The 27,079-nt window shown below is 42.9% G+C and overlaps 1 protein-coding gene across 4 annotated transcripts in view; it reads left to right on the plus strand.

The window, feature by feature from the left end:
* LOC109891254 (CUGBP Elav-like family member 4) overlaps positions 1-27,079 on the plus strand; it is a 109,993-nt gene that overhangs the window by 11,442 nt on the left and 71,472 nt on the right. For all 4 annotated transcript variants that reach the window (XM_031825400.1, XM_031825401.1, XM_031825402.1 and 1 more), the window contains exon 2: positions 20,713-20,795. In XM_031825400.1, the coding sequence (XP_031681260.1) occupies positions 20,713-20,795 (83 nt within the window). The remainder of the gene's footprint in view (positions 1-20,712; positions 20,796-27,079) is intronic.

Consider the following 27,079-nt stretch of genomic DNA (forward strand, 5'->3'; position numbering starts at 1 on the left):
GCAATATGTACACTGTTACGTCATAGAGAACACAAGCTATATAATTATAGAGTAAGATACAAGTTCCTTTGTCTATAGGTCAGCTGTTTGTATGCGGTGCATTCGGAAAGTATTCAGACCCCTATATTTTTTCAACATTTTGTTATGTTACAGCCTTAGTCTAAAATGGATTCAACTGTTGCTTTTTTCCTCATCAATCTTCAAACAATACCTCATAATGACAAAGCAAAAACAAGTCTTTAGAAATGTTCACAAATGTATTACAAATAAAAAACAAAAACATGCTGCCACAACCCAGTCTGAGGTCTTGAGCGCTCTGGAGCAGGTTTTCATCAAACATCCCCACAGCATAATGCTGTCACCACAATGCTTCACCGTAGGGATGGTGCCAAGTTTCCTTCAGACGTGACGCTTGGCATTCATACCAAAGAGTTGTTTCTCATGGTCTGAGAGTCATTAGGTGCCTTTTGGCAAACTCCAAGCGGGCTGTCATATGCCTTTTACTGAGGAGTGGCTTCTATGTGGCCACTCTACCATAAAGGCCTGATTGGTGGAGTGCTGCAGAGATGGTTGTCCTTCTGGAAGTTTCTCCCATCTCCACAGATGAACTCTGGAGCTTTGTCAGAGTGACCATCGGGTTCTTGGTCACCTCCCTGACCAAGGCCCTTCTCCCCCGATTTCTCAGTTTGGTCAGGCGTCCAGCTCTAGGAAGAGTGTTGGTGGTTCCAAACTTCTTCCATTTAAGAATGATGGAGGCTGCTGTGTTTTTAGGGACCTTCAATGCTGCAGACCGTTTTTGGTACCCTTCCTCTATGCCTCGACCTATGCCTCAACACAATCCTGTCTCTGAGCTTTACAGACAATTCCTTCAACCTCATGGCTTGGTTTTTGCTCTGACATGCACTGTCAACTCTGGGACCTTATATAGACAGGTGTGTGCCTGTCCAAATCATGTCCAATCAATTTAATTTACCACATGTGAACTCCAATCAAGTTGTAGAAACATCTCAACGACGATCAATGGAAACAGGATGCACTTCAGCTCAATTTCAAGTCTCATAGCAAAGGGTCAGAATATTTACAGTTGAAGTCGGAAGTTTACATAGACTTAGGTTGGAGTCATTGCAACTCGTTTTTCAACCACTCCACACATTTCTTGTTAACAAACTACCGTTTTGGCAAGTCGGTTAGGACATCTACTTTGTGCATGACACAAGTAATTTTTCCAACAATTGTTTACAGACAGATTATTTCACTTATAATTCACTGTGTCACAATTCCAGTGGGTCAGAAGTTTACATATGCTAAGTTGACTGTGCCTTTAAACAGCTTGGACAATTCCAGAAAATTATATCATGGCTTTAGAAGCTTCTGATAGGCTAATTGACATCATTTGAGTCAATTGGAGGTGAACCTGTGGATGTATTTCAATGCCTACCTTCAAACTTAGCCTCTTTTCTTGACATCATGGGAAAGTCAAAAGAAATCATCCAAGACCTCAGAATTTTTTTTGTAGACCTCCACAAGTCTGGTTCATCCTTGGGAGCAATTTCCAAATGCCTGAAGGTACCAGGTTCATCTGTACAAACAATAGTACGCAAATATAAACCCCATGGGACCACGGAGATGTCATACCGCTCAGGAAGGAGACGCGTTCTGTCTCCTAGAGATGTACGTACTTTGGTGCGAAAAGAACAAATCAATCTCAGAACAACAGCAAAGGACCTTGTGAAGATGCTGGAGGAAACAGGTACAAAAGTATATATGTCCACAGTAAAACGAGTCCTATATCGACATAACCTGAAAGGCCGCTCAGCAAGGAAGAAGCAACTGCTCCAAAACCGCCATAAAACCCCAGACTACGGTTTGCATCTGCACATAGGGACAAAGATTGTACTTTTTGGAGAAATGTCCTCTGGTCTGATGAAACAAAAATAGAACTGTTTGGCCATATTGACCATCATTATGTTTGGAGGGAAAAGGGGGAGGCTTGCAAGTGGAAGAACACCATCCCAACCGTGAAGGGGGGGGGGGCAGCATCATGTTGTGGGGGTTCTTTGCTGCAGGAGGCACTGATGCACTTCACAAAATAGATGGCATTATGAGGAAAGAAATGTATGTGGATATATTGAAGCAAGACATCATTCAGGAAGTTAAAGCTTGGTTGCAAATTGGTCTTACAAATGGACAATGACTGCAAGCATACTTCCAAAGTTGTGGCAAAATGGCTTAAGGACAACAAAGTCAAGGTATTGGAATTGCCATCACAAAGCCCTGACCTCAATCCTATCTAAAAATTTGTGGGCAGAACTGAAAAAGCATGTGTGTGCAAGGAGGCCTACAAACCTGACTCAGTTACACCAGCTCTGTCAGGAGGAATGGGCCAAATTTCACCCAACTTATTGTGGGAAGCTTGTGGAAGGCTACTCAAAACGTTTGAAGTTAAACAATTTAAAGGCAATGCTACCAAATACTAATTGAGTGTATGTAAACTTCTGACCCACTGGGAATGTGATGAAAGAAATAAAAGCTGACATAAATAATTATCCCTACTATTATTCTGAAATTTCACATTCTTAAAGTAAAGTGGTTATTCTAACTGACCTAAGACAGGGAATTTTGACTCTGATTAAATGTCAAGAATTGCGAAAAACTGAGTTTAAATGTATTTGTCTAAGGTGTATGTAAACTCCCGACTTCAACTGTGTGTAAATAAAGTATTTCTGTTTTTTATTTTTAATACATTTGCAGAAATTTCTATAAACCTGTTTTCGCTTTGTCATTATGAGGTATTGTGTGTAGATTTAGGAAAAACATTCATAATATCAATTTCAGAATAAAGCTGTAACGTAACATAATGTGGAAAAGGTCTAGGACTCTGAATACTTTCTGAATGCACTGTGCTGTGTCTCTATACTATAGCTCTATTACCAATAAAAATGTAAACCTTGACAGATTGTTATTAGTAAGATTGTGGTGCAAGCAGAGAGGTGTGTGTGTGTGTGTGTGTGTGCCTCTCCATGCTGTCTTGAGGTTTAGGTGCCTGAATGTTATCAAATGGCAGGAATAGGAGTAGTAAGGACGTTTACTCACATCCAGAAGAGAGCCAAGAAAGCCTTAAATGTGTACTCAAATCAGACAAAGACATGATATGATGGCATTAGGCACAATATCATGATTGTTCACTGTTTAATATACATGTCGGTGTCTTTTGGATCATATATACTTTTTTTGTAATAGCATATTCTGTATCTTGAAACGTTAAAGATCAATGTGGGAACATGAAATGGATTAAATAAAAATTAAAAATCAGGATACACTTCAAGATGTTTTCAAGGAAACCTGTGGGATGCATTACAGCATATCCAATAGAAGCAATATTAGGACAAGAACAGAAGATAAATCAAGCGAAAGTAAATCAAAGCATCCATTAAATTAGCATACATTTGTTCAATATCATGAATAATGAGCTAAATAAAGGTCTTATAAGCATGTGTGACAAGATACAGGTACACAAGTATAAATCAAAATAGATAAAAGCTTTTAGTAGATACAAAATATCTAGTTAAGATCAATATTGGAACAAGGAACATAGGCCTAGCTAGTGTACTCATTGGTTTCTGATCCTAGAACTAGAGAGAGTGTTGATCTCTTGTTGATCCAGAACTAGTGACAGTGTACCTCTCTGCTGTTGATGCTAGAACTAGCAACAGTGTACCTCTTTGCTGTTGATCCTAGAACTTGCTACAACCTGCTGTTAACCTGCTGTTGATCCTAGAACTAGCTACAGGGTACCTGCTGTTGATCCTTGAACTAGCTACAGGGTACCTGCTGTTGATCCTAGAACTAGTTACAGTGTACCTGCTGTTGATCCTAGAACTAGTTACAGTGTACCTGCTGTTGATCCTAGAACTAGATACAGTGTACCTGCGGTTGATTCTATAACTAGCTACTATCCTAGAACTAGCTACAGGGTACCTGCGGTTGATTCTATAACCAGCTACTATCCTAGAACTAGCTACAGGGTACCTGCGGATGATTCTATAACTAGCTGTAATGTAGTTGTCTGCTGTTGATCCTATGAAGCAGAAGCCAAAGACTGTTGATCCTAGAACTAGCTACCTCTCTGCTGTTGATCCTATGGAGAGGAAGCCAAAGACTAAAGAGGCAAACGCTTGTTTTATTATGTGAGGAAAGATATGCATTTATCCCTCTCGGAATTAACTTGTTATACCCATAACCGAGACTGGGGGAGTCTTTGCTTCAGCTAGACTTCCTCTCCATCTCATTTCATTTCTATTTCATGCACCCAATAAAGAATGTACCAAGTTGACTTGTAAAAGGGAGGTCGGGAAGGGGTTAAGGCTTTTGGAATGATCTCCTTAATTATTCAAGGCAAAGTTGGAGGACGATGAATAAGTCATGGGGAAGTTTTCGAGGTTTCGGTGGCAGTTTGGGGGTAAGGGTAAGAGTTGGTACGACTAAGGTCAAGTCTCAATCAAATTTATGATAGATGGAATACTAACTTCAGATATGCTTTTGGAAGGGGCAGGGTGGAGACTGAAAGAAATGAAGAGTGCATTAAGAGAGAGGTAAAGAGAGTGAAGCAGAGTGATAGAGGCAGAGAGAGAGAAAGAGAGAAACAGAGAGAGAGAGAGGCAGAGGGACTCCCAAAGACAGATGTCCCCCTGCCTGCAAGTAGATGACTCCTGGCTCCGTTCCACGGCAGGCTCTGACCCCCCTGTCCTTTGCTGTAATTTATAGGTTGCGTTTTGCAAGATTTAAGCACTAATCTGTGGCAATCACTGCCCTGGAAGGAAAATGACCTTCCTGCAATGGGAGCAGAATTCAGCCTCGCTGCTTGAAGCCGCCCCCAGGGGTGAATAAGCAAGCGCTCACCGACGTAGGCAGCCATTTTTTACAACGTGTTAATGTTGTTGTTGTGCCTATAATAGTACCTGCTGTTTTTCTCTGCTACACTTCATGTAAACTGCTTTCAGTTGGTTATCTCCTAGATAAGTGGATATTTGACCCACATAAGAAAACATATGTTTAGGCACAAGGGTCAATATATATTAGGGGTTATTAGGGTTAAGGTTAGGTTGAGGAACAAGGGTGAGGTTAAGGTTAAGGTTAAGGTTAGGTATAGTTCCATTGATTTTAAGGTAAGATTTAAGTTAAGGGAAAGGCATGAAGGTTAGCATATTGCCGTCCGCCTCCATTCATTTCCTGCCGCTTAAATATACACTGCCTTTTTAGAAATGTGGGTTTTAGTTGGCAAAAGCTATGCAATGAGTAAACAATTATTTACGCGGTGGAATGTTTATTTTGAAGATAATGTATGCTGTAGTTCAGAATATGTACATGATATGTGTACATGAATTAATGCATCAATGCCACAAATGCTGCATGATATAAATATTACGATTTGTGGCCTCTGCCTCAATATAGATCTGTGTGTAAGAAAATCGCTGTGTGTGTGTGTGTGTGTGTGTGTGTGTGTGTGTGTGTGTGTGTGTGTGTGTGTGTGTGTGTGTGTGTGTGTGTGTGTGTGTGTGTGTGTGTGTGTGTGTGTGTGTGTGTGTGTGTGTGTAATACAGTAGACTACTTGGCTCAGCGGCCAGTGGGCTCAGCTGGATCTCTGTTTGGCCATTCAGCACATAACTCAACGAACAAGTCAGCCCAGGAATGATTTGGAAAGAAACCCTTCAGCAAATTATTTCATGGCTTCTGAGATCTCTCGCTAGCACCACGTGTAGGTTTCTAGACTCTAAGAAATAATTTACATTAAAGGACAGAATGGTCCCTCCGGACAGGGCATAGTCCTACTAATTCTGGACAGGGGTTGCCAGTTACCACCGTGTACTGGTCTGACTGAGACCTGCTGGCGATGCTTAGGATAAAAATGGCAAAATGGACCTCCATTTGCATCAAAGTGAAATAACTTTCTAGATGTGATATTACGTTGCACGATACCATGACATTAAACGTGACCTATGGGCATGTCATGCTATACATGTACGTTAATGTTCTATGGTACAACAAGGATCAGACACCTAGTAGCCAGTGTTTTGATCATCTAACCAATCAATTTTGCAGAGTTCCATTCTTCCACCCACATTTTCCTCCAATGTGAAATGTAAAAACTCTGTGATTCCAATCTGCATTTCAATGTCCCAATTTGTCCAAGAGGGAGTTGCAGCCTTCTAAGTGAGCTGGATAAAAGCATCTGCCAAATGGCTAAATATTTATAATTATCTGCAGCTCAAGAGCCGATAAAAGGACTGAAAATCGGCTGCCTGTGCCAGCGGCCTCATTAGTCAGACGACAACAGAATGTCTCTCCACCGAGGCAGGGAGGGAGGATAACCCAAATATCTTTGGCTAGCAGACTTGGGCAGAACATTTTTGTATTTTGTCGTTTATTTGTAAATTCCGACTTTTCAAATCCTCGAGATATTCAAATATAGTTTATATAGTTTAAACTAAAAGGCAACTATTTTCTTTGATATTCAAATACAGGTCTCAGAAAAACAAATATTTGAAATCTGTCAAGGGAAACGGTGACTACTTTGAAGAATTTTAAATATAAAAACATTTAGATTTAACACTTTTTTTGGTTACTACATGATTCCATATGTGTTAGTTCATAGCTGTGATGTCTTCACTATTATTCTACAATGAAGAAAATAGTAAAAAATCTAATAGAAATCCTGGAATGAGTAGGTGTCCAAACCTTTGACTGGTTCTGTATATACACCTCACTCTCAGAGAAATAGTTAGTTCTGCTTGGTTTTACACAGTCAAAATGTGACAAATAGCCCGTAAAAAAGTATGATACATTTGTGACATTATTTTTTATTTATTTATGTAATCTAAAATGAATCAGTGCAGTAATATGAGATCTGTATGTAAAACATTTACATTTGACATTTTAGTAATTTAGCAGAATCTCTTATCTAGAGAGACAGTTAGTGCCTTCATAGTAAGATAGCTTGGTGAGACTACCACATGTCAAATTTACAGGACACAAAACTTCAGCTAAACAATGGATACATATAATTTTGCAACAACACCCACTTTAACACACTTTAAAAATCAATGAATAAAATCTGACAACAGTAATATTTTGCACACATACATGGTATCCATAAGCAATCAATTCAGATGAAAAAACTCTAATCTGAATGTAAATGTATATCAGAAAAGTGAGTACACCCTTCACATTTTTGTAAATATTTGAGTATATCTTTTCATGTGACAACACTGAAGAAATGACATTTTGCTACAATGTAAAGTAGTGAGTGTACAGCTTGTATATCAGTGTAAATTTTCTGTCCCCTCAAAATAACTCAACACACAGCCATTAATGTCTAAACCGCTGGCAACAAAAGTGAGTACACCCCTAAGTGAAAACATCCAAATTGGGCCCAAAGTGTCAATATTTTGTGTGGCCACCATCATTTTCCAGCACTGCCTTAACCCTCTTGGGCATGGAGTTCACCAGAGCTTCACAGGTTGCCACTGGAGTCCTCTTCCACTCCTCCATGACGACATCACAGAGCTGGTGGATGTTAGAGACCTTGCACTCCTCCACCTTCCATTTGAAGATGCCCCACAGATGCTCAATAGGGTTTAGGTCTGGAAACATGCTTGGCCAGTCCATCACCTTTACCCTCAGCTTCTTTAGCAAGGCAGTGGTCGTCTTGGAGGTGTGTTTGGGGTCGTTATCATATTGGAATACTGCCCTGCGGCCCAGTCTCCGAAGGGAGGAGATCATGCTCTGCTTCAGTATGTCACAGTACATGTTGGCATTCATGGTTCCCTCAATGAACTGTAGCTCCACAGTGCCGGCAGCACTCATGCAGCCCCAGACCATGACACTCCCACCACCATGCTTGACTGAGGCAAGACACACTTGTCTTTGTACTCCTCACCTGGTTGCCGCCACACATGCTTGACACCATCTGAACCAAATAAGTTTATCTCATCAGACCACAGGACATTCCAGTAATCCATGTCCTTAGTCTGCTTGTCTTCAGGAAACTGTTTGCGGGCTTTCTTGTGCATCATCTTTAGAAGAGGCTTCCTTCTGGGACGACAGCCATGCAGACCAATTTGATGCAGTGTACAGCGTATGGGCTGAGCACTGACAGGCTGACCCCCCACCCCTTCATCCTCTGCAGCAATGCTGGCAGCACTCATATGTCTATTTCCCAAAGACAACCTCTGGATATGACGCTGAGCACATGCACTCAACTTCTTTGGTCGACCATGGCGAGGCCTGTTCTGAGTGGAACCTGTCCATTTAAACCGCTGTATGGTCTTGGCCACCGTGCTGCAGCTCAGTTTCACGGTCTTGGCAATCTTCTTATAGCCCAGGCCATCTTTACGTAGAGCAACAATTATTTTTTAAAGATCCTCAGAGAGTTCTTTGCCATGAGGTGCCATGTTGAACTTCCAGTGACCAGTCAGTATGAGGGAATGTGAGAGCGATGACACCAAATTTAACACACCTGCTCCCCATTCACACCTGAGACCTTGTAACACTAACAAGTCACATGACACCAGGGAGGGAAATGGCTATTTGGGCCCAATTTGGACATTTTCACTTAGGGGTGTACTCATTTTTGTTGCCAGCGGTTTAGACATTAATGGCTGTGTGTTGAGTTATTTTGAGGGGACAGCAAATTTACACTGTTATACAAGCTGTACACTCACTACTTTACATTGTAGAAAAGTGTCATTTCTTCAGTGTTGTCACATGAAAAGATGTACACAAATATTTACTCAAATGTGAGGGGTGTACTCACTTTAGTGATATACTGTATATAGCATTTTAGAAGTAGACTAGATAGATTGGAATAGTATAGTAAGTGGTTTGTGCTGTTTGCATTATATTTCTATTTTCAACAAGTAGTTCCAGATACAGCCCTGCCACTTGTTGAAGGCAAACAATAGTCACTTCCTGAGATCTGTATTCAAAAATATGTTTTTTGATTAGTTGCTTCTCAGATCTGTATTCTAATAGTATACAAAAGTAGTTACTTTCTGAGATCTGTATTCTAATAGTATACAAAAGTAGTTACTTTCTGAGATCTGTATTCTAATAGTATACAAAAGTAGTTACTTTCTGAGATCTGTATTCTAATAGTATACAAAAGTAGTTACTTTCTGAGATCTGTATTCTAATAGTATACAAAAGTAGTTACTTTCTGAGATCTGTATTCTAATAGTATACAAAAGTAGTTACTTTCTGAGATCTGTATTAAAATAGTTTAGGAAAGTATTCACTTCCTGGTATCTGAATTCAAATATTTTTTTAATTTAGTCCTTTTTTGGGATCTTTAAATAATTGTTGTTACCTCCAAAGTAACTATTTGTTCCCCTGAAAAATGGTTATTTCCACAAAGCCCAGTTAAAACTCACAGCTAGGCAGTTAAAAAACAAGTTAGAAAGCCTTTTTCTCAAACCACACCGGTTTGTATTTAGAATGATAAAAGCTGCTTAATGTGCAAATGATAATATGCTAATGTGGGATGATATCGTATGATTATGTGTTTATGAAGGAATGGTGGAATGACTCAGTGCTGTGTTTGTTGATCTTATTTATTGACATAAGACAGAGGAGGGATAACTAACTGTTGTGTGTATGCATGGTGCATATGTAAATATGAAAATCCCTGTGTGTCTTTCATGTGCCCTTCCTTTAATGATTGGTACTCCATGTTAGCCTTGCAAACATCTTAATTGTGTTAAATGGAGGAAAAAAAGGGACCAGATTAATTAAAAGCCATTAATGAAGGATTGTGTGGGGGAGGCTGCTATTCCCCGGATGGTGCTTTTGTTCACTTTGGCAAAGAGGGGGGGAGAGAGAGAACGGCTTCACCTTGAAACTGAAAGCACACCATGAAACAGGGTCATTGTGCCTCTTCCAAAAAAAAAGCTTTTCTCTCTCTGTCTCTCGCTCTCTCTCTGGAAAGAATCACACACACACACACACACACACACACACACACACACACACACACACACACACACACACACACACACACACACACACACACACACACACACACGCACACACACACACACACACGCACACGCACGCACACACACACAAACACACTCCTCTGTGCTGCTGTCTCACTGCCACTCCCAATCCCTTTCTTTCTCAGTCTGCCCCCTTGTCTCCCTTTCTCTCACTCTTTCAATCTCTCACCTCACTGTATCGCTTGTTTTTCTGTCTTTCTCTCCCTCCCCCCCACTCTCCGTCTGAACGTCAGATAAGCTCACTGAGGGAGACATTAGAGGACTCTCCATCTGTGTATAAATAGTTTAGGATGAATTATTGAGGGACCTGGGGTTGCTAATAATCCCACAGGACCCATCTGACAATGACACGGAAGATGGAGGGAAAACAATTACGCAGGGTTTCTTTTTCGCAGGAATTGGATTGGAGTGGAGTGGTGGAGGGAGGAAGGGGGGAGTGCAGGAGTAAGGTGGGGCCTCCGGTTGTAGAACGGGATCCCCTCGCGGGTCCAACATCTTCGCTAATAAAGCAAATTAACTCTCCAGAATCAATTGGCCCAGGAGTAGCGTCATTTTCTTCCCGGGACGCAACAGGAAGTGTAATGATCCATGTTCCCTCTCCACCCCCCCTAGTCCTCCCCAAGTCGCCCCTGTTTGGAATGTCCTCTCGTCTTGTCTCCCCTGTGGAGGACGGGATAGGACAAGATGTGCCGTCTCTCTGCCGAGGCGAAATAAGAGGGCAGGAAAGCAGGAACGAGAGGAGGAGAGGAGAGAGGAGAGGAATATTAATGGTTGTGTTTAGTGTTGTAAGTGTTGTAATGGGAGGGCAGACCAACCCCTTGTGTGTCAGACTCAGACCCCTGCTCCTGTTTTTGACAAATTACTATTTTTGTTGTTGTTTTCTTCTCGATTGTTAATGTGAAAGAACTGTGAGATGGAAAGGATTACGCTCCAAAATTAGGTTGAAATATTACTGAAATATTTATCTGCACAAAGCACAAGTCCAATTGCCTGGGGAGCAACAACCTGCAAACATAGTAAACGAGCGGCCAATGAAGGGACAAGGTTAAATGGATTAACTTCATTATTAATTAATTAACATTAATAAAATAATGTGTAATTAACTTAGCCTATGTCTTTGTGAAGGTATTTTACTGTTTTAGAATTAGTAGACTGCACTATTTAAAATAATTACACACGTATTTACGAAACAATGACAGTGGGGAATAGGTATGAATGAGAGAATAATAGAAACTACTGACTAGTGACATTGAGAAGTCATCAAAGTGTGCCTGTATGCATGTGTGTATGTATACAGTATAGAGTATATGCTGGTATGTGTCTGTTTCTGCTTTAACTTGTGCATGTGTGTGTGGGAGTGGGAGAGTGTGTGTGTGTGTGTGTGTGTGCGCGCCAGCATGTGTATGTACGTGTGTGTGTGTGTGTGTGTGGTCCCCATCCCTCTCGGGAGCGAGGGGACGACGGCAACAACACTGTCCTAATGATGCATTTTCTACTCCATTGATTCAGTGGCTCTGCTCTCCAGTAAATCCTTCACATGCAACACATTAGAGCCAGCCCTTTTTCCTCCTTTGCCAATCGATTAACTAGAGCTTAGGCTGCACCCCAAATGGCATTCTATTCCCAAATAGTACACAACTTTTGACCAGTGCCGATATCGTCCTACGACATAGGGTGCCATTTTGGATGCAGGCTTGGAGTTGGCCCACTCGGGAAGCAGCTTGCAGGGAGAGATGTGGTGCACTTATTGACCTCCACTATCCACACACAGTGACATGCTGTTTCAATGTTCCTTTTTGTTAGTCTATGCCTTTTATAGGTTTTGACCTGACCAAGATCCAAACTGGGATCAAAATTATCATTCATTAGTCTCTGAAACAGCTGCTGAATTATTAAGGCTTATTTTACGGAACAAAAAAACCTGACATTTCTCTGCACAGTAATTGAAGATTTTATATTTGCGTACTCTGCTCCGAGCTCATATAGCATTTTTAATTAATCAAGGGTTTACTGCAGCCAAATACATATTTTAAGATGATATGGGGGTGGCCATTGACTGTGTCTTGATAGTATAAGATAACTCCCTTTCCTTATATTGTTTCCTCAAAGCAAAGATCTGAAAATGTTATAAGGAAACTAAGAAAATAAGGAAATATCAAGTCCATTCACCTGCCAGTGTTATTGAAAGAAAGGGGACTATAGCAAGATGTTGAATAATATATGGACACAGCCCTTGTACACACTGAGCCAAGGGATTGCTGATCTGCATTAAAGGGACATGTCAAGAAATGATTTGGTTGGTTTGTTAGCCCTCCAACAAGTGACTGTGTTGCTATTGCATGCATTATAGAATAACATGGTCCATTCATTCATTTGCAATGAAGTATTTTGCTATAAATATTGGTGTTGCAAAGGCTTTAGTAGTACAACACACAGAGAAGTGAGGCCTCACATAATAGTAATCTAGTCAGGTTTTTATGTCATAAAATCTATCTATAAACTGAAGTGAAGACGTATTTTGTGTATGGAGCAAAGGTTGTCCTTGGTCGTGCGTTTCAGGTCCAGATAGATGCTAACTGTCACGACTTCTTCCGAAGTCGGTTCCTCTCCTTGTTCGGGCGGTGTTCAGCGGTCGACGTTGCCGGTCTTCTAGCCATCATAGATCTATTTTTCATGTTCCATTTGTTTTGTCTGGATGTCGCTCTCACCTGGTTTCAATTCCCTATTTACATGTTGTATATGTTCCCTCTGTTTCCCCCATGTCCTTGTCGGGAATTGTTTATTGTAAGTACGTGTGGTTTATGTACTGGTGCGATACTGGTTTTGTGCCCATGTGTTTTGTTATTTTTGTATACCGGTAATTATGTACATTAAACGGATCCGGCTATTTACCAAGTTCTGCTCTCCTGCGTTTGACTTCATGCCTCCAGTTACGCCCCCCTTGACATGAACAAAACAGAGATGAGAGATCTGGAGATTTCTATTGACTGGCTGAATAAAGTTTCAAAGCAATGATTTTCTTTCAGAGTTCCTTATGTGCAAGGGTGTATCTTTTCATGCAATTGACTCTTAAGGCTCTATTTGAAATGGTCTAATAGATTAAAGAGCATTGAGAAACACAAAGAGGAAAACAGCTACAACTTTTTATTTCCCGTTTCGTGATTCTAGAATAAATGGACAATAGATAATTTGGACGAAAACATTGGAATGAGAACTAATGGTAACACTTATTAGTAGATGGAGCCGTAATTGACAAAAGCATGAATGATAATAGCAAGTCTCATGATCTTACATCTTTTAAATCATAATTATGACTGGGTAAAAGTAGACTCTATGACAGAGGGACCGGCTTAATTGATGCCAGTAAATCTTCAGTTTGACATCTCTTGTGACAAAAGAGAAGAGAGTTTGGCCACTTGGCAGTAAACATTATTACCACGACAGCTGTTTCTCAAACAATCACTAGTAAGATGATGACAAAGCACGTAATTGGAAGAGTAGTGGTGTCTTTCCAACCTGTCTTTTGTACTTTTTAGACCTTGTGTCTTTCAATCCCTGTTTCCATTTTACTCCCTTCTGTCTTTCTCTTTTTCTTTCTTTCTCTCTCGGTGGGTGTGTCCCCCTTTAGGGTGTCTGCAGTGGTTGAGATAAGAGGCGAGTGTAGGACACAGGGGAATGGTGTTCACAGAAGCTAGGTGATCTTATCTTCGCTCCCTCTCTCTCTCTACCTTTATCTACCTCTCTCTCATCCCCCTCTTCATCTATACTCTCTCTTTCGCTTAGCCTCTTTCCCTTCACCGCTTGCTTCTCCCTTCTCTACCCCTGCTTTCTCCTGTTCCTTTAAATGCTCTTATCTCTACCTCTCTCACTCTCTCTCTTCTTTTCTCTCTAATTCAACATCTCTGTCCTTCCCCTCTGCACTGTTGTTGATTTGAATTTGAGGCGTTGTGAAACAATGTAAGGCAACAAATTATGACTGCCTATCAATTTCTACTACCAGTATGTCATGTGCGGACAAGATACCTCCATGGCTATTCAACTCGATGGATTCCCCATTCACTGAGCTGAGAGGACATTGGATTCAGGAAAATCGAGAGGGGGAGGGATATGCCTCTCCATCAACAGCAAATGTTGTGCTGACTCTAGCAGAGTGGAAGTCTTGACCCATTGTTCAGCCGTCTTGGAATACCTGATGGTCAAACGCCGATCCTTCTACCTCCCAAGAGAGTTTTCAGCTGTTATCGTGACTGCTGTATATATTCTACCTCGGGACAACAACAAAAAACAGCAAGGTGGCACTTAACAAACTGTATTAGGCTATAAACACGCAGGGAATCATACACCCGCAGGCTGCTAATCTGCTTGTTGGGGATTTTAATTCCACGTCGTTAAGACACTTTATGCCCAACTTCCATCAACATGTCTCTTTTGGCACCAGGGCGAATTAATAACATTGTTACTCTATCCTTAAGCAAGCGTACAAGGCCCTCCCTCATCCCCTTCGGCAAATACGATCATGAGTCTATACTCCTGCTTCCTGTCTACAAGCAAAAGCTCAAACAGGAAGTACCCGTGATGCGCTCCTTAGAGAAATGGTCCTCCGAATCGTAGGCTGTGCTGCTTTGTTAGCGCTGATTGTAATATGTTCCGGGACTCCGGCAATAGCATCGACGAGCTAACCACCTCCGTCACCGGCTTCATTAGGAAATGCATCACCGTCATTGTCCCTACAGTGAAGGTTTGCCGCTTCCCCAATCAAACGCCCTGGATTAATACGGAGATTGGCACTAAATTAAAGGACAGGGCTACCGCACACAGGGCTATCGCAGCCAACCCCAAGGCTACAGCTGAGGACACAAACAAGTACAAGAAGTCCCACTAAGACCTCCACAGAGCCATCAAACAAGCAAAAGGACAGTATACAAACAAGGTGGAATCCTATTACACAGGCTCCGATGCCCGCAGCATGAGGCAGGGGCTGCAGTCCGTTACGGATTACTAAGAAAGACCCAGCTTGAATCTGCGCAACAGTGTCTCTCTACCAGACGAAAAATAACACTGAGCAGTGCATGAGGGCCCCCGCCAACACCGGGATCTTGCTCTCTGAGGCCGACTTGAATAATGTTTTTAATCAGTTCGACACTGTTACGGTTTTCTTGCGGTGAAGGAGAGTCGGACCAAAATGCAGCGTGGTATTCTTGATACATGTTTAATGACGATGAAAAAAACGAACAATACAAAACAACAAACGTAACGTGAAAACCTATACAGCCTATCTTTTTTTTTAATACAAAATAATTTATTACCTTCAATACCATTCATTCTTTACAACTCATAATTTTCATACATACTCCAACAATGGTATTTTAATTTAACTAAACAAAAACCCCAAACAAAACTTCAGGGGAGCATCTTCCCTCCCCGTCACCCTACAAACTACCTTTCCCTATCTCCCCGTCCCTAATCTATCCCCTTACAAATCTAAATGACACCCAGCCCTAAACCCCCATTCCACCTCTCCCGAGCAGCATGCTGCTCCCACTTCCTCTCCCTCTTCATCCTCCCCCTCAAATCTCCTTCCACCCTCCTCACTATCCCTTCCACCCCCCAATCTCTCCCTGTCTTCACCATGTTCTGCCTGGCTTCCCACAGTCCCCGTTTAAAGAGACTCATGAGAAGCCAGAGCAGAAACCTGTCCCTATCCTTCCCTCTCGCTCTCCCTACACCTCTCTCTAACCTGGCCCACATCAATACAAAATCCCCCCTTACCAAACCTAACAACACCCGTGCCCTAGCCCATACTACTCCGGCAAAGGCACAGTCCCAAAAGACATGGCGCACAGTCTCCTCCCTGCCACAAGAGGATCTTGGACAGGTGGGGGATTGCACCAAACTATACCGGTACATGATGGAACCTACCGGCAAGCACTTATGGAGGCTCAACCAATTCAGGTCCTTGAGCCTGTTGTCCAGACCCCGCGCCTGCACTCCCTCCCAGACCACTTCCGAGATGCCCACTACAGGCGCCGGACTCCCTGCCTTTCTGACCTCCTCGTACAGGTGCCTGTGATCTAAACCTACTCGGGCAACTTCAACCTCAGGGTGCGCACGCAGCCACTTGGCCGCATGACCAAAGTGCCACGGCAGCTGTGTACAAAAATATAGTCGAGCCTCCGGGCAACCCCCCTGGAGTTGCGCCATGTACGACCGGCCATTTTCGGAGTAGTGTGCAGGCCACCATCAACCAGACCATGGCAAGCCATTAGCCCGGTGATGGCGCCTGCACTGCTATCCCCCCCTATTCCTAAATCTGTATTAAAATCCCCCCCTATCACTAATTTCCTATTTGTGACACACAGGGGCACCAGACAGTCCATCATCTCCCTCCTGTCTGCCACCACCTGTGGCCCATACACCACCACTAATCTAAATTTACAATCCCTTATCGTGACATCCACCCCTATAACCCTCCCCTGCATCACCACAAAAGAACCCTACACTTTTACCTCCCTGTGCCCACACAAAATCCCTACCCCCGATGAGTGCACCCCCCCAATACCCCAAACCGACTCCCCCTTGTCCCACTCCCTCTTAAACCTACTAACATCCCCTCCATCCCTCAGGTAAACCTCCTGTAAAAAAAACAAAAATCAAACCCCACACCCTCCAAATAACTAAAAACCGCCCTCCACTTAACAAAATCCCTTAAACCCCATACATTTAAACTAACAAAAGTAAAATTAGACCCCATGAAAGAATAAAATAAAAACATGTAATACACTCAAATACTAAACCCAGACAGAAAAACACAAAAACAGGAGACTCACCCGATGCTCCCCTGCTCCATATCTACCGGTGATAACACCATCGTACTCCCGACGTCTCTTCCTCCATCTCACCAAACCAGGATGCAGGAATAGTGTACCTGCTCCCCCCCCCCCCCCCAGCCACAGACGCGTATGACCTCTGACACACCCTAAATACAGTTAATTTGGAAATTATTCAGACCCCTTCACTTTTTCCACATTTTGTTACATTACAGCCTTATTCTAAAATATATATATATTTTAAATCCCTCATCGATGTACACAGAATACCCCATAATGACAAAGTGAAAACAGGCTATTCGAAAAAACAGAAATATATTTTTTACGTACGTATTCAGAATCTTTGCTATGAGACTCAAAATTGAGCTCAGGTGCATCCTGTTTCCATTGATCATCCTTGAGATGTTTCTACAACTTGATTGGAGTTGCACCATTGAAGGTTCCCAAGAATACAGTGGCCTCCATCATTAAATGGAAGAAGCTTGGAACCATCAAGACCCTTCCTAGACCCTTCCTAGAGCTGGTCACCCGGCCAAATTGAGCAATAGGGGGAGAAGGGCCTTGGTCTGGGAGGTGACCAAGAACACAATGGTCGCTCGGACAAAGCTCGGTCTTCCCCTGTGAAGACCATCTCTGCAGCACTCCACCAATCAGGCCTTTATGGTAGGGTGGCCAGACGGAAGCCACTCCTCACTCCCAAGAAGACTTGAGGCTGTAATCGCTACCAAAGGTGCTTCAACAAAGTACTGAGTAAAGAATCTGAATACTTAATGTGCAATTTGCAATCGAAATGTGCAATTTCTGTTTCTTGATTTGAACAAATTAGCAAAGATTTCTAAAAACCTGTTTTCGCTTTGTCATTATGGGGTATTGTGTGTAGATTGATGGGGGGAAAAACTATTTAATCAATTTTAGAATAAGGCTGTAACATAACAAAATTTGGAAAAAGTCAAGCGGTCTGAATACTTTCTGAATGCCCTGTACATATAGGTAGGGATAAAGTGACTGCGAAAAGGATAGCTAATAAACATTAGCAGCAGTGTATGTGATGAGTCAAAAGAGTTAGTCCAAAAAGGGTCAATGCAGATTGTCCTGATAACTATTGGCTAACTATTTAACTAACTATTTAGCAGTCTTATACCTTTGGATTACAAGCGTTCAGGGTCCTGTTGGTTCCATGCTTGGTGCATCGGTACAGCATGCTGCGTGGTAGCAGAGAGAACAGTCTATGACTTGGGTGGCTGGAGATTGTTTTGTCAAAGACTCCTGGCAGGTATATTCACGGTCATTTTCAACCTCTCCTTGTCCCAGCCTGTAATCCCCACTTCTCAATCTGACCACCATCATTCCTGTTCCCAAAAACTCTAAGGCTACCTGCAAAAATGACTAACGCCCTGTTCTGAAAGGCTGGTTATGGCACATATTAACTTCATCATCCAAGACACTCTAGATCCCCTCCATTTTGCATACCGCCCCAACAGATTCATAGACGACGCAATCTCAATTGCACTCCACACTTCCCTCAACCACCTAGATAAGAGGAATGCCTTTGTGAGAACGCTGTTCATTGACTACAGCTCAGCGTTCAACACCATTGTCCCCTCCAAGCTCGTCACCAAGCTTAGGACCCTGGGACTGATCACCTGTCTTTGTAACTGGATCCTGGATTTGCTGACACGACGGTGGTAGGCCTGATCACTGGAAATGATAAGACAGCCTATAGGGAGGAGGTCAGTGACCTGGCAGTGTGGTGCAACAGGACAACAACCTCTCCCTCAGCATCAGTAAGACCACGGAGCTGTTCATGGACTACAGAGAATGGGGGGGGGGGGAGGCATGCCCGTATCCACATCAACTGGTCTGTAGGGGAGTGGGTCGAGAGCTTCAAGTTCCTCGGTGTCCAAATCACTAAGGACTTAAAAGGGTCCACACACAAGCACATAGTCAACCTTCTCAGGAGGTTGAAAAGATTTGGCATTGCCCATCAAATCCTCAAAAGGCTATACACCATCTGCTGATTGACGCTTTAGGGCTGCTGTCTGTCTGTCTGTTTGTCTGTGTCTATCTGTCTGTCTGTGTGTGTGTCTGTCTGTCTGTCTGTCTGTCTGTCTGTCTGTCTGTCTGTCTGTCTGTCTGTCTGTCTGTCTGTCTGTCTGTCTGTCTGTCTGTCTGTCTGTCTGTCTGTCTGTCTGTCTGTCTGTCTGTCTGTCTGTGTGTGTGTGTGTGTGTGTGTGTGTGTGTGTAATAAAAACTTGAAACTTGATAAATGGCCCTATCAACACAATTGAGTGTATGAGAATCGCGCAGATTTGTGCCTCTCTTTTTTAGTGGCTCCTTGTGCTGCTGTGTAACCCTAACCCTTTCAGACACTTACTTGAAATAATGGGCCTGCAGCCTAATTCAAGATGGCACCGTGGGTTGGACATGCCTCCAACCATACCCATACAGCAGCCCTAAAGCGTCAATCAGCATTTGAAACAATAACAATGTGACTCCCCGCCCCTGTTTCGTTAAAAAGCTGAGGAATGGCAGGTAGCCTAGTGGATAAGAGTGTTTAGCCAATAACTGAAAGGTCGCTGGTTTGAATCCCTCAGCCAACTAGGTGAAAAATCTGTCAATGTGCCTTTGAGAAAGGTACTTAACCCCAATTGCTCCTGTAAGTTTCTCTGGATAAGGGTGGCTGCTAAATGTAAAAATGGATGGGGTTGGAGAAATGTAACCACTTTTAAATTCATAGACAGAGCTACTGATGCAAGGACTAACCATCCAATATTTAACCAAGGCCCATAGTAATGTACTTAATAGGGAATATGATGCTATTTGGGATGCAAGCAATATTTTAAGGGTCTATGAGTAGGGATGTTACTTGAATGTTTGCATAATGTTTTCAAATGTCCTCTGAACATGGTTCCATGGTTTCTTGTATTACATATATGTTTGTACATAGAGGGTCTCCATAATAACATTTACAGTCAAAAGTTGTACAGTTCTAAATAAGATTCCCCTTAGTTGACATAGCTGATACTATGTCAGGCTTATGACAGCACTACATAGGCTTTCTGTCAAGGGGGCCTGTGTGAGTGACATGTTTCCGAGGTATCTCCTCATTTGCCTGAGTCCCTGGCATTCCTCTGGCAGCCCCCTCACGTCAGCCAGGTGCTAAGGAAACAAGGGATTGTGGGAACATATAGAGCGGAGAGAGAGGCTGTCAGGGAAATGTCTGCCTTGTCACAGCAAAGTGAGGACTGACACACACCGATGGACGACTGGATAACCGCAGACTTAGACTGGCAGGGAGAGAGAGGGAGAGCCACATCAGATTTGACATGTTATGGAAGAAAGTAGCTACTGTAGCTAGATTAGCTTTCACACGTTTCCAAATCTCTGCTACATAAGAAGTGGCAATAGGGAAAGTAAATAATTCTGCATATATACTGTAGAGTAAGTAGTTTTCGTAAGCAAAGCTAAACGGTTGTCTTTAAAGCAAGAACACACAGATCTGTGCACACAGAGATATAATTATTTAGCTGCAGGCTTGCTGTGTGTGTGTGTGTGTGTGTGTGTGTGTGTGTGTGTGTGTGTGTGTGTGTGTGTGTGTGTGTGTGTGTGTGTGTGTGTGTGTGTGTGTGTGTGTGTGTGTGTGTGGAGCTAACTCTCTCTCTCACTCTCTCTCTCTCTTCCTCTCATACTCAGGGGACGGATGTTTGTGTTGTTTTTGGCTTTTCTCTGTGATGGTTTTGAGTGGTCTCCTCCTCCAGTTGCTGTCTCAGTGTTTGTCCCAGTATGCTAACATTTCTTTACCATCTCTCTGCCCTCTCTGTCCTCTCTCTCAGGCTGTGCCTTCCTTACCTACTGTACCAGAGAGTCAGCCCTGAAAGCTCAGAATGCCCTCCACGAGCAGAAGACCCTGCCAGGGGTAAGATACCTCCACCGTGTAATAGTCTTCGTACCCTATTCTGTATATAGTGTACTACTTCTGACCATAGCTAGTGCACTAAATTGGGAAGAGGGTGCCCATTTGCTCTATGTACTGTATGTCCCTCAAACACCTTCTCATACAGCCAGGAGAATATATGGTAAACGAATGGTAAAATTATTATGTTTATAGAGACAATATCATTCTGATCATCACTCAATGCCTAGGTTTACCTCCACTGTATTCACGTCCTACCATACCTTTGTCTGTACATGATGCCTTGAATCTATTCTACCGTACCCAGAAACCTGCTCCTTTTACTCTCTGTTCCGAACGTACTAGACGACCAGTTCTTATAGTCTTTAAACATACCCTTATCCTACTCCTCCTCTGCTCCTCTGGTGATGTAGAGGTTAATCCAGGCCCTGCAGCGCCTAGCTCCACTACCATTTCCCAGGTGCTCTCATTTGTTGACTTCTGTAGACATAAAGGACTTGGTTTCATGCATGTTAATATTAGAAGCCTTCTCCCTAAGTTTGTTTTATTCACTGCTTTAGCACACTCTGCCAACCCGGATGTCCGAACCATGTCTGAATCCTGGTTTAGGAAGAACAAAAACCCTGAAATATCCATCCCTAACTAGAACATTTTCAGGCAAAATAGAATTTTCAAAGGGGGCGGAGTTGCAATCTACTGCAGAGATAGCCTGCAGCGAACTGTCTTAATATCCAGGTCTGTACCCCCAAAATTTGAGCTTCTACTTAAAAAAATCCACCTCTCCAGAAACAAGTCTCTCCTCGTTGCTGCTTGCTATAGACCACCTTCTGCCCCAGCTGTGCCCTGGACACCATATGTGAATTGATTGCCCCCCATCTGTCTTCAGAGCTCATGCTGTTAGGTGACCTAAACTGCGACATGCTTAACACCCCGGCCATCCTACAATCTAAGCTTGATGCCCTCAATCTCACGCAAATGATCAATGAACCCACCAGGTACAACCTCAAATCCGTAAACACGGGCACCCTCATAGATATCATGCTAACCAACCTGCCCTCCAAATACACCTCTGCTGTCTTCAACCAGGATCTCAGCGATCACTGCCTCATTGCCTGCGTCCGTAATGGGTCTGCGGTCAAGCGACCACCCCTCATCACTGTCAAACGCTCCCTAAAACACTTCAGCGAGCAGGCCTTTCAAATCAACCTGGCCCGGGTATCCTGGAAGGATATTGACCTCATTCTGTCAGTAGAGGATGCCTGGTTATTCTTTAAAAGTGCTTCCCTCACCATCTTAAATAAGAATGCCCCATTCAAAAAATGTAGAACCAGGAACAGATATAGCCCTTGGTTCACTCCAGGCCTGACTGCCCTTGACCAGCACAAAAACATCCTGTGGCGTACTGCATTAGCATCGAATATCCCCCGTGATATGCAACTTTTCAGGGAAGTTAGGATCCAATATACATAGGCAGTTAGGAAAGCAAAGGCTAGCTTTTTCAAACAGAAATGTGCATCCTGTAGCACAAACTCCAAAATGTTTTGGGACACTGTAAAGACCATGGAGAAGAAGAGCACCTCCTCCCAGCTGCCCACTACACTGAGACTAGGAAACACTGTCACCCCTGATTAATACACGATAATTGAGAATTTCATTAAGCATATTTCTACGGCTGGCCGTGCTTTCCACCTGGCTACCCCGGTCAACAGCCCTGCACCCCCCGCAGCAACTTGCCCAAGCCTCCCCCATTTCTCCTTCACCCAAATCCAGATAGCTGATGTTCTGAAAGAGCTACAAAATCTGGACCCCTACAAATCAGCTGGGCTAGACAATCTGGACCCTCTCTTTCTAAAATTATCCGTCAAAATTGTTGCAACCCCTATTACTAGCCTGTTCAACCTCTCTTTTGTATCATCTGAGATCCCCAAAGATTGGAAAGCTGCCACAGTCATCCCCCTCTTCAAAGGGGGAGATACGCTAGACCCAAACTGCTACAGACCTATTTCTATTCTTCCCTGCCATTCGAAGGTCTTCGAAAGCCAAGTTAGCAAACAGATCATCAACCATTTTGAAACCCACCGTACCTTCTCCGTTATCCAATCTGGTTTCCCGAGCTGGTCATGGGTGCACCTCAGCCACGCTCAAGGTCCTAAACGATATCATAACCGTCATCGATAAGAGACAATACTGTGCAGCTGTATTCATCGACCTGGCCAAGGCTTTCGACACTGTCAATCACCACATTCTTATCGGCAGACTCATCAGCCTTGGTGTCTCAAATGACTGCCTCGCCTGGTTCACCAACTACTTCTGTGACAGAGTTCAGTGTGTCACATCAGAGGGCCTGTCTCTATGGGGGTGCTACAGGGTTCAATTCTCGGGCCAACTCTTTTCTCTGTATACATCAATGATGTTGCTCTTTCTGCTGGTGATTCTCTGATCCACGCAGATCTATGCAGATGACACCATTCTGTATACTTCTGGCCCTTCTTTGGACACTGTGTTAACAACCCTCCAGATGAGCTTCAATGCCATACAACACTCCTTCCGTGGCCTCCAACTGCTCTTAAATACAAGTAAAAGTAAATGCATGCTCTTCAACCGATCGCTGCACACACCTGCCCGCCCGTCCAGCATCACTACTTTGGACGGTTCTGACTTAGAATATGTGGACAACTACAAATTCCTAGGTGTCTGGTTAGACTGTAAACTCTCCTTCCAGACTCACATTAAGCATCTCCAATCCAAAATTAAATCTAGAATTGGCTTCCTATTTCACAACAAAGCATTTCGCTACACTCGCATGAACATCTGCTAACCATGTGTATGTGACAAATAAAATTGGATTTGATTTGATTTGATTTTCCACTCATGCTGCCAAACATACCCTCGTAAAACTGACTATACTACCGATCCTTGACTTCGGCATTGTCATTTACAAAATAGCCTCCAACACTGAATGCAGTCTATCACAATGCCATCCATTTTGTCAGCAAAGTCCCATATACTACCCACCACTGCGACCTGTATGCTCTCGTTGGCTGGCCCTCGCTTCAAATTCTTTGCCAAACCCACTGGCTCGAGGTCATCTAAACGTCTTTGCTAGGTAAAGCACCACCTTATTTCAGGTCACTGGTCACCATGGCAGCACCCACCCGTAGCATGCGCTCCAGAAGGTACAGTTGAAGTCAGTAGTTTACATACACCTTAGCCAAATACATTTAAACTAAATTTTTCACAATTCCTGACATTTAATCCTAGTAGAAATTCCCTGTCTTAGGCCAGTTAGGATCACCACTTTATTTTAAGAATGTGAAATGTCAGAATAATAATAGAGAGAATGATTTATTTCAGCTTTTATTTCTTTCATCACATTCCCAATGAGTCAGAAGTTTACATACACTCAATTAGTATTTGGTAGCATTGCCTTTAAATTGTTTAACTTGAGTCAAACATTTTGATAACTTTCCACAACCTTCCCACAATAATTTGGGTGAATTTTTGATCCATTCCTCCTGACAGAGCTGGTGTAACTGAGTCAGGTTTGTAGGCCTCCTTGCTCGCATACGCCTTTTCAATTCTGCACAAAAATGTTCTATAAGATTAAGGGAGGGGGTTTCTGATGGCCACTCCAATACATTGGCTTTGTTGTCCTTAAGCCATTTTGCCACAACTTTGGAAGTATGCTTGGGGTCATCGTCCATTTGGAAGATCCTTTTGCAACCAAGTTTTAACTTCCTGACTGATGTCTTGAGATGTTGCTTCAATATATCCACATAATGTTCCTTTCTCATGATTCCATCTATTTTGTGAAGTGCACCAGACCCTCCTGCAGCAAAGCACTCCCACAACATGATGCTGCCACCCCCATGCTTCACGGTTGGGATGGTGTTCTTTGGCTTGCAAGCCTCCCCCTTTTTCCTCCAAACATAATGATGGTCATTATGGCCAAACAGTTCTATTTTTGTTTCATCAGACCAGAGGACATTTTCCAAAAAGTATAATCTTTGTCCCCATGTGCAGTTGCAAAACGTAGTCTGGCTTTTTTATGGTGGTTTAGGAGCTGTGGCTTCTTCCTTGCTGCGTGGCCTTTCAGATTATGTCGCTATAGGACTCGTTTTTCTGTGGATATATATACTTTTGTACCTGTTTCCTCCAGCATCTTCACAAAGTCCTTTGCTGTTGTCTGGGATTGATTTGCTCTTTTCGCACCAAAGTACGTTCATCTCTAGGAGACAGAACGCGTCTCCTTCCTGAGCGGTATGATGGCTGCGTGGTCCCATGGTGTTTATTCTTGCCTACTATTGTTTGTACAGATGAATGTGGTACCTTCAGGCATTGGACATTGCGCCCAAGGATGAACCAGACTTGTGGAGGTCTACAATTCTTTTTCTGAGGTCTTGGCTGATTTCCTACGATTTTCCCACGATGTCAAGCAAAGGGGCACTGAGTTTGAAGATAGGCCTTGAAATACATCCACAGGTACACCTCCAATGAACTCAAATTATGTAAATTAGCCTATCAGAAGCTTCTAAAGCCATGACATCATTTTCTGGAATTTCCAAGCTGTTTAAAGGCAGAGTAAACTTAGTGTATGTAAACTTCTGATCCACTTGAATTGTGCTATAGTGAATAAGTGAAATAATCTGTCTGTAAACATTTGTTGGAAAAATAACTTGTGTCATGCACAAAGTAGATGTCCTAACTGACTTGCCAAAACTATAGTTTGTTAACAAGACATTTGTGGAGTTTTAATGACTCCAACCTAAGTGTATGTAAACCTCTGACTTCAACTGTATATTTCACTGGTCACCCCCAAAGCCAATTCCTCCTTTGGCCCCCTTTCCTTCCAGTTCTCTGCTGCCAATGACTGAAACGAACTGCAAAAAATCACTGAAGCTGTAGACTCATATCTCCCTCAATAACCTTAAGCACCAGCTCGCAGAGCAGCTCACAGATCACTGCACATGTACATAGCCCATCTGTAAATAGCCCATCCAACTGCCTCATCCCCATACTGTTATTTATTTATTTTGCTCCTTTGCACCCCAGTATCTCTACTTGCACATTCATCTTCTGCACATCTATCACTCCAGTGTTTAATTGCTATATTGTAATTATCTCTCCACTATGGCCTATTTATTGCCCTACCTCCCTTATCCTACCTCATTTGCACACACTGTATATAGACTTTTTCTATTGTATTATTGACTCTATTTATTTTATTCCATGTGTAACTCTGTGTTGCTGTTTGTGTCGCACTGCTTTGCTTTATCTTGGCCAGGTCGCAGTTGTAAATGAGAACATGTTGTCAACTAGCCTACCGGGTTAAATAAAGGTGAAATAAAATTTAAAAACAATAAAAACTTTATCAAATGACAAACCAATTCAACACCCATGCAGCTCGCCACCACACGTTTATTCTCAAATGTACCACACATTTGTATTTATTTCCTAACTTTCTGTTGACATACTGTATACACTACCACACATGCCCACACATGTCCTTTTTCACGTTTGTTCGCTTTCTTTCTCTCCATGCCTCAATCTCCTTCTTTCTCCCCCTCACCTCCCCTTTTCATTCTCCCTCTGACAGTCACACTAACCCACAAGAAGAAACCACACAGCATCACATCAGAGCCGGCCTATTTATAGCTGATGTGTGTGTGTGCATGCATGCATGTGCACGCGCGGGTCTGCGTGCGTGCGTGCGTACGTGCGTACGTGTGTGTTGATTTGCCGGAGTTTTGATGCGTCTCTGTCAGGGCTCGCTCGGTTGGGTCTGTTCGTTTTTTAATGACGCCTCCAGGGAGGTTGACAGTCGCCGTGTTGAGCAGAAAGCCTTTGATGTGAATGATTATGACATCATAGACGTGCAGTGGGGAAGAGAGGAGGCGTGTGCCGTTTCTGCCGCTGTGGATCCCTCACTCTTTCTCTTATTTCATCCGCCCTTCCCTTCTTCCCTCAGAGCAGGAATGGCATAGTCACACACACAAAAATAAGAGAGATTAAATATTTGGCTTGAACGAGAAGGGGATTTTACATTCACATGGAATGTGTTTGCGTTGGAAGTTTTTGTCTTATTGAGTGTTGTACGTGGTACGGCATCTATGTTAGCAATAAAGGGCCCTTTTTCATGTAGCGATCCATACATTTTGAAAGCTTTAGCGACTAGACGAGACCAGCCCCCGTAGCATTTGTCAAATAAATGTAACTGAAGTCACTACCCATCACCATCATTTAATAAGAAATACTAATTAGTCAATCCCTAATCGGATCCGCCGATG

Source organism: Oncorhynchus kisutch, linkage group LG5, assembly GCF_002021735.2.
Source record: "Oncorhynchus kisutch isolate 150728-3 linkage group LG5, Okis_V2, whole genome shotgun sequence".
NCBI lineage: Eukaryota > Metazoa > Chordata > Actinopteri > Salmoniformes > Salmonidae > Oncorhynchus > Oncorhynchus kisutch.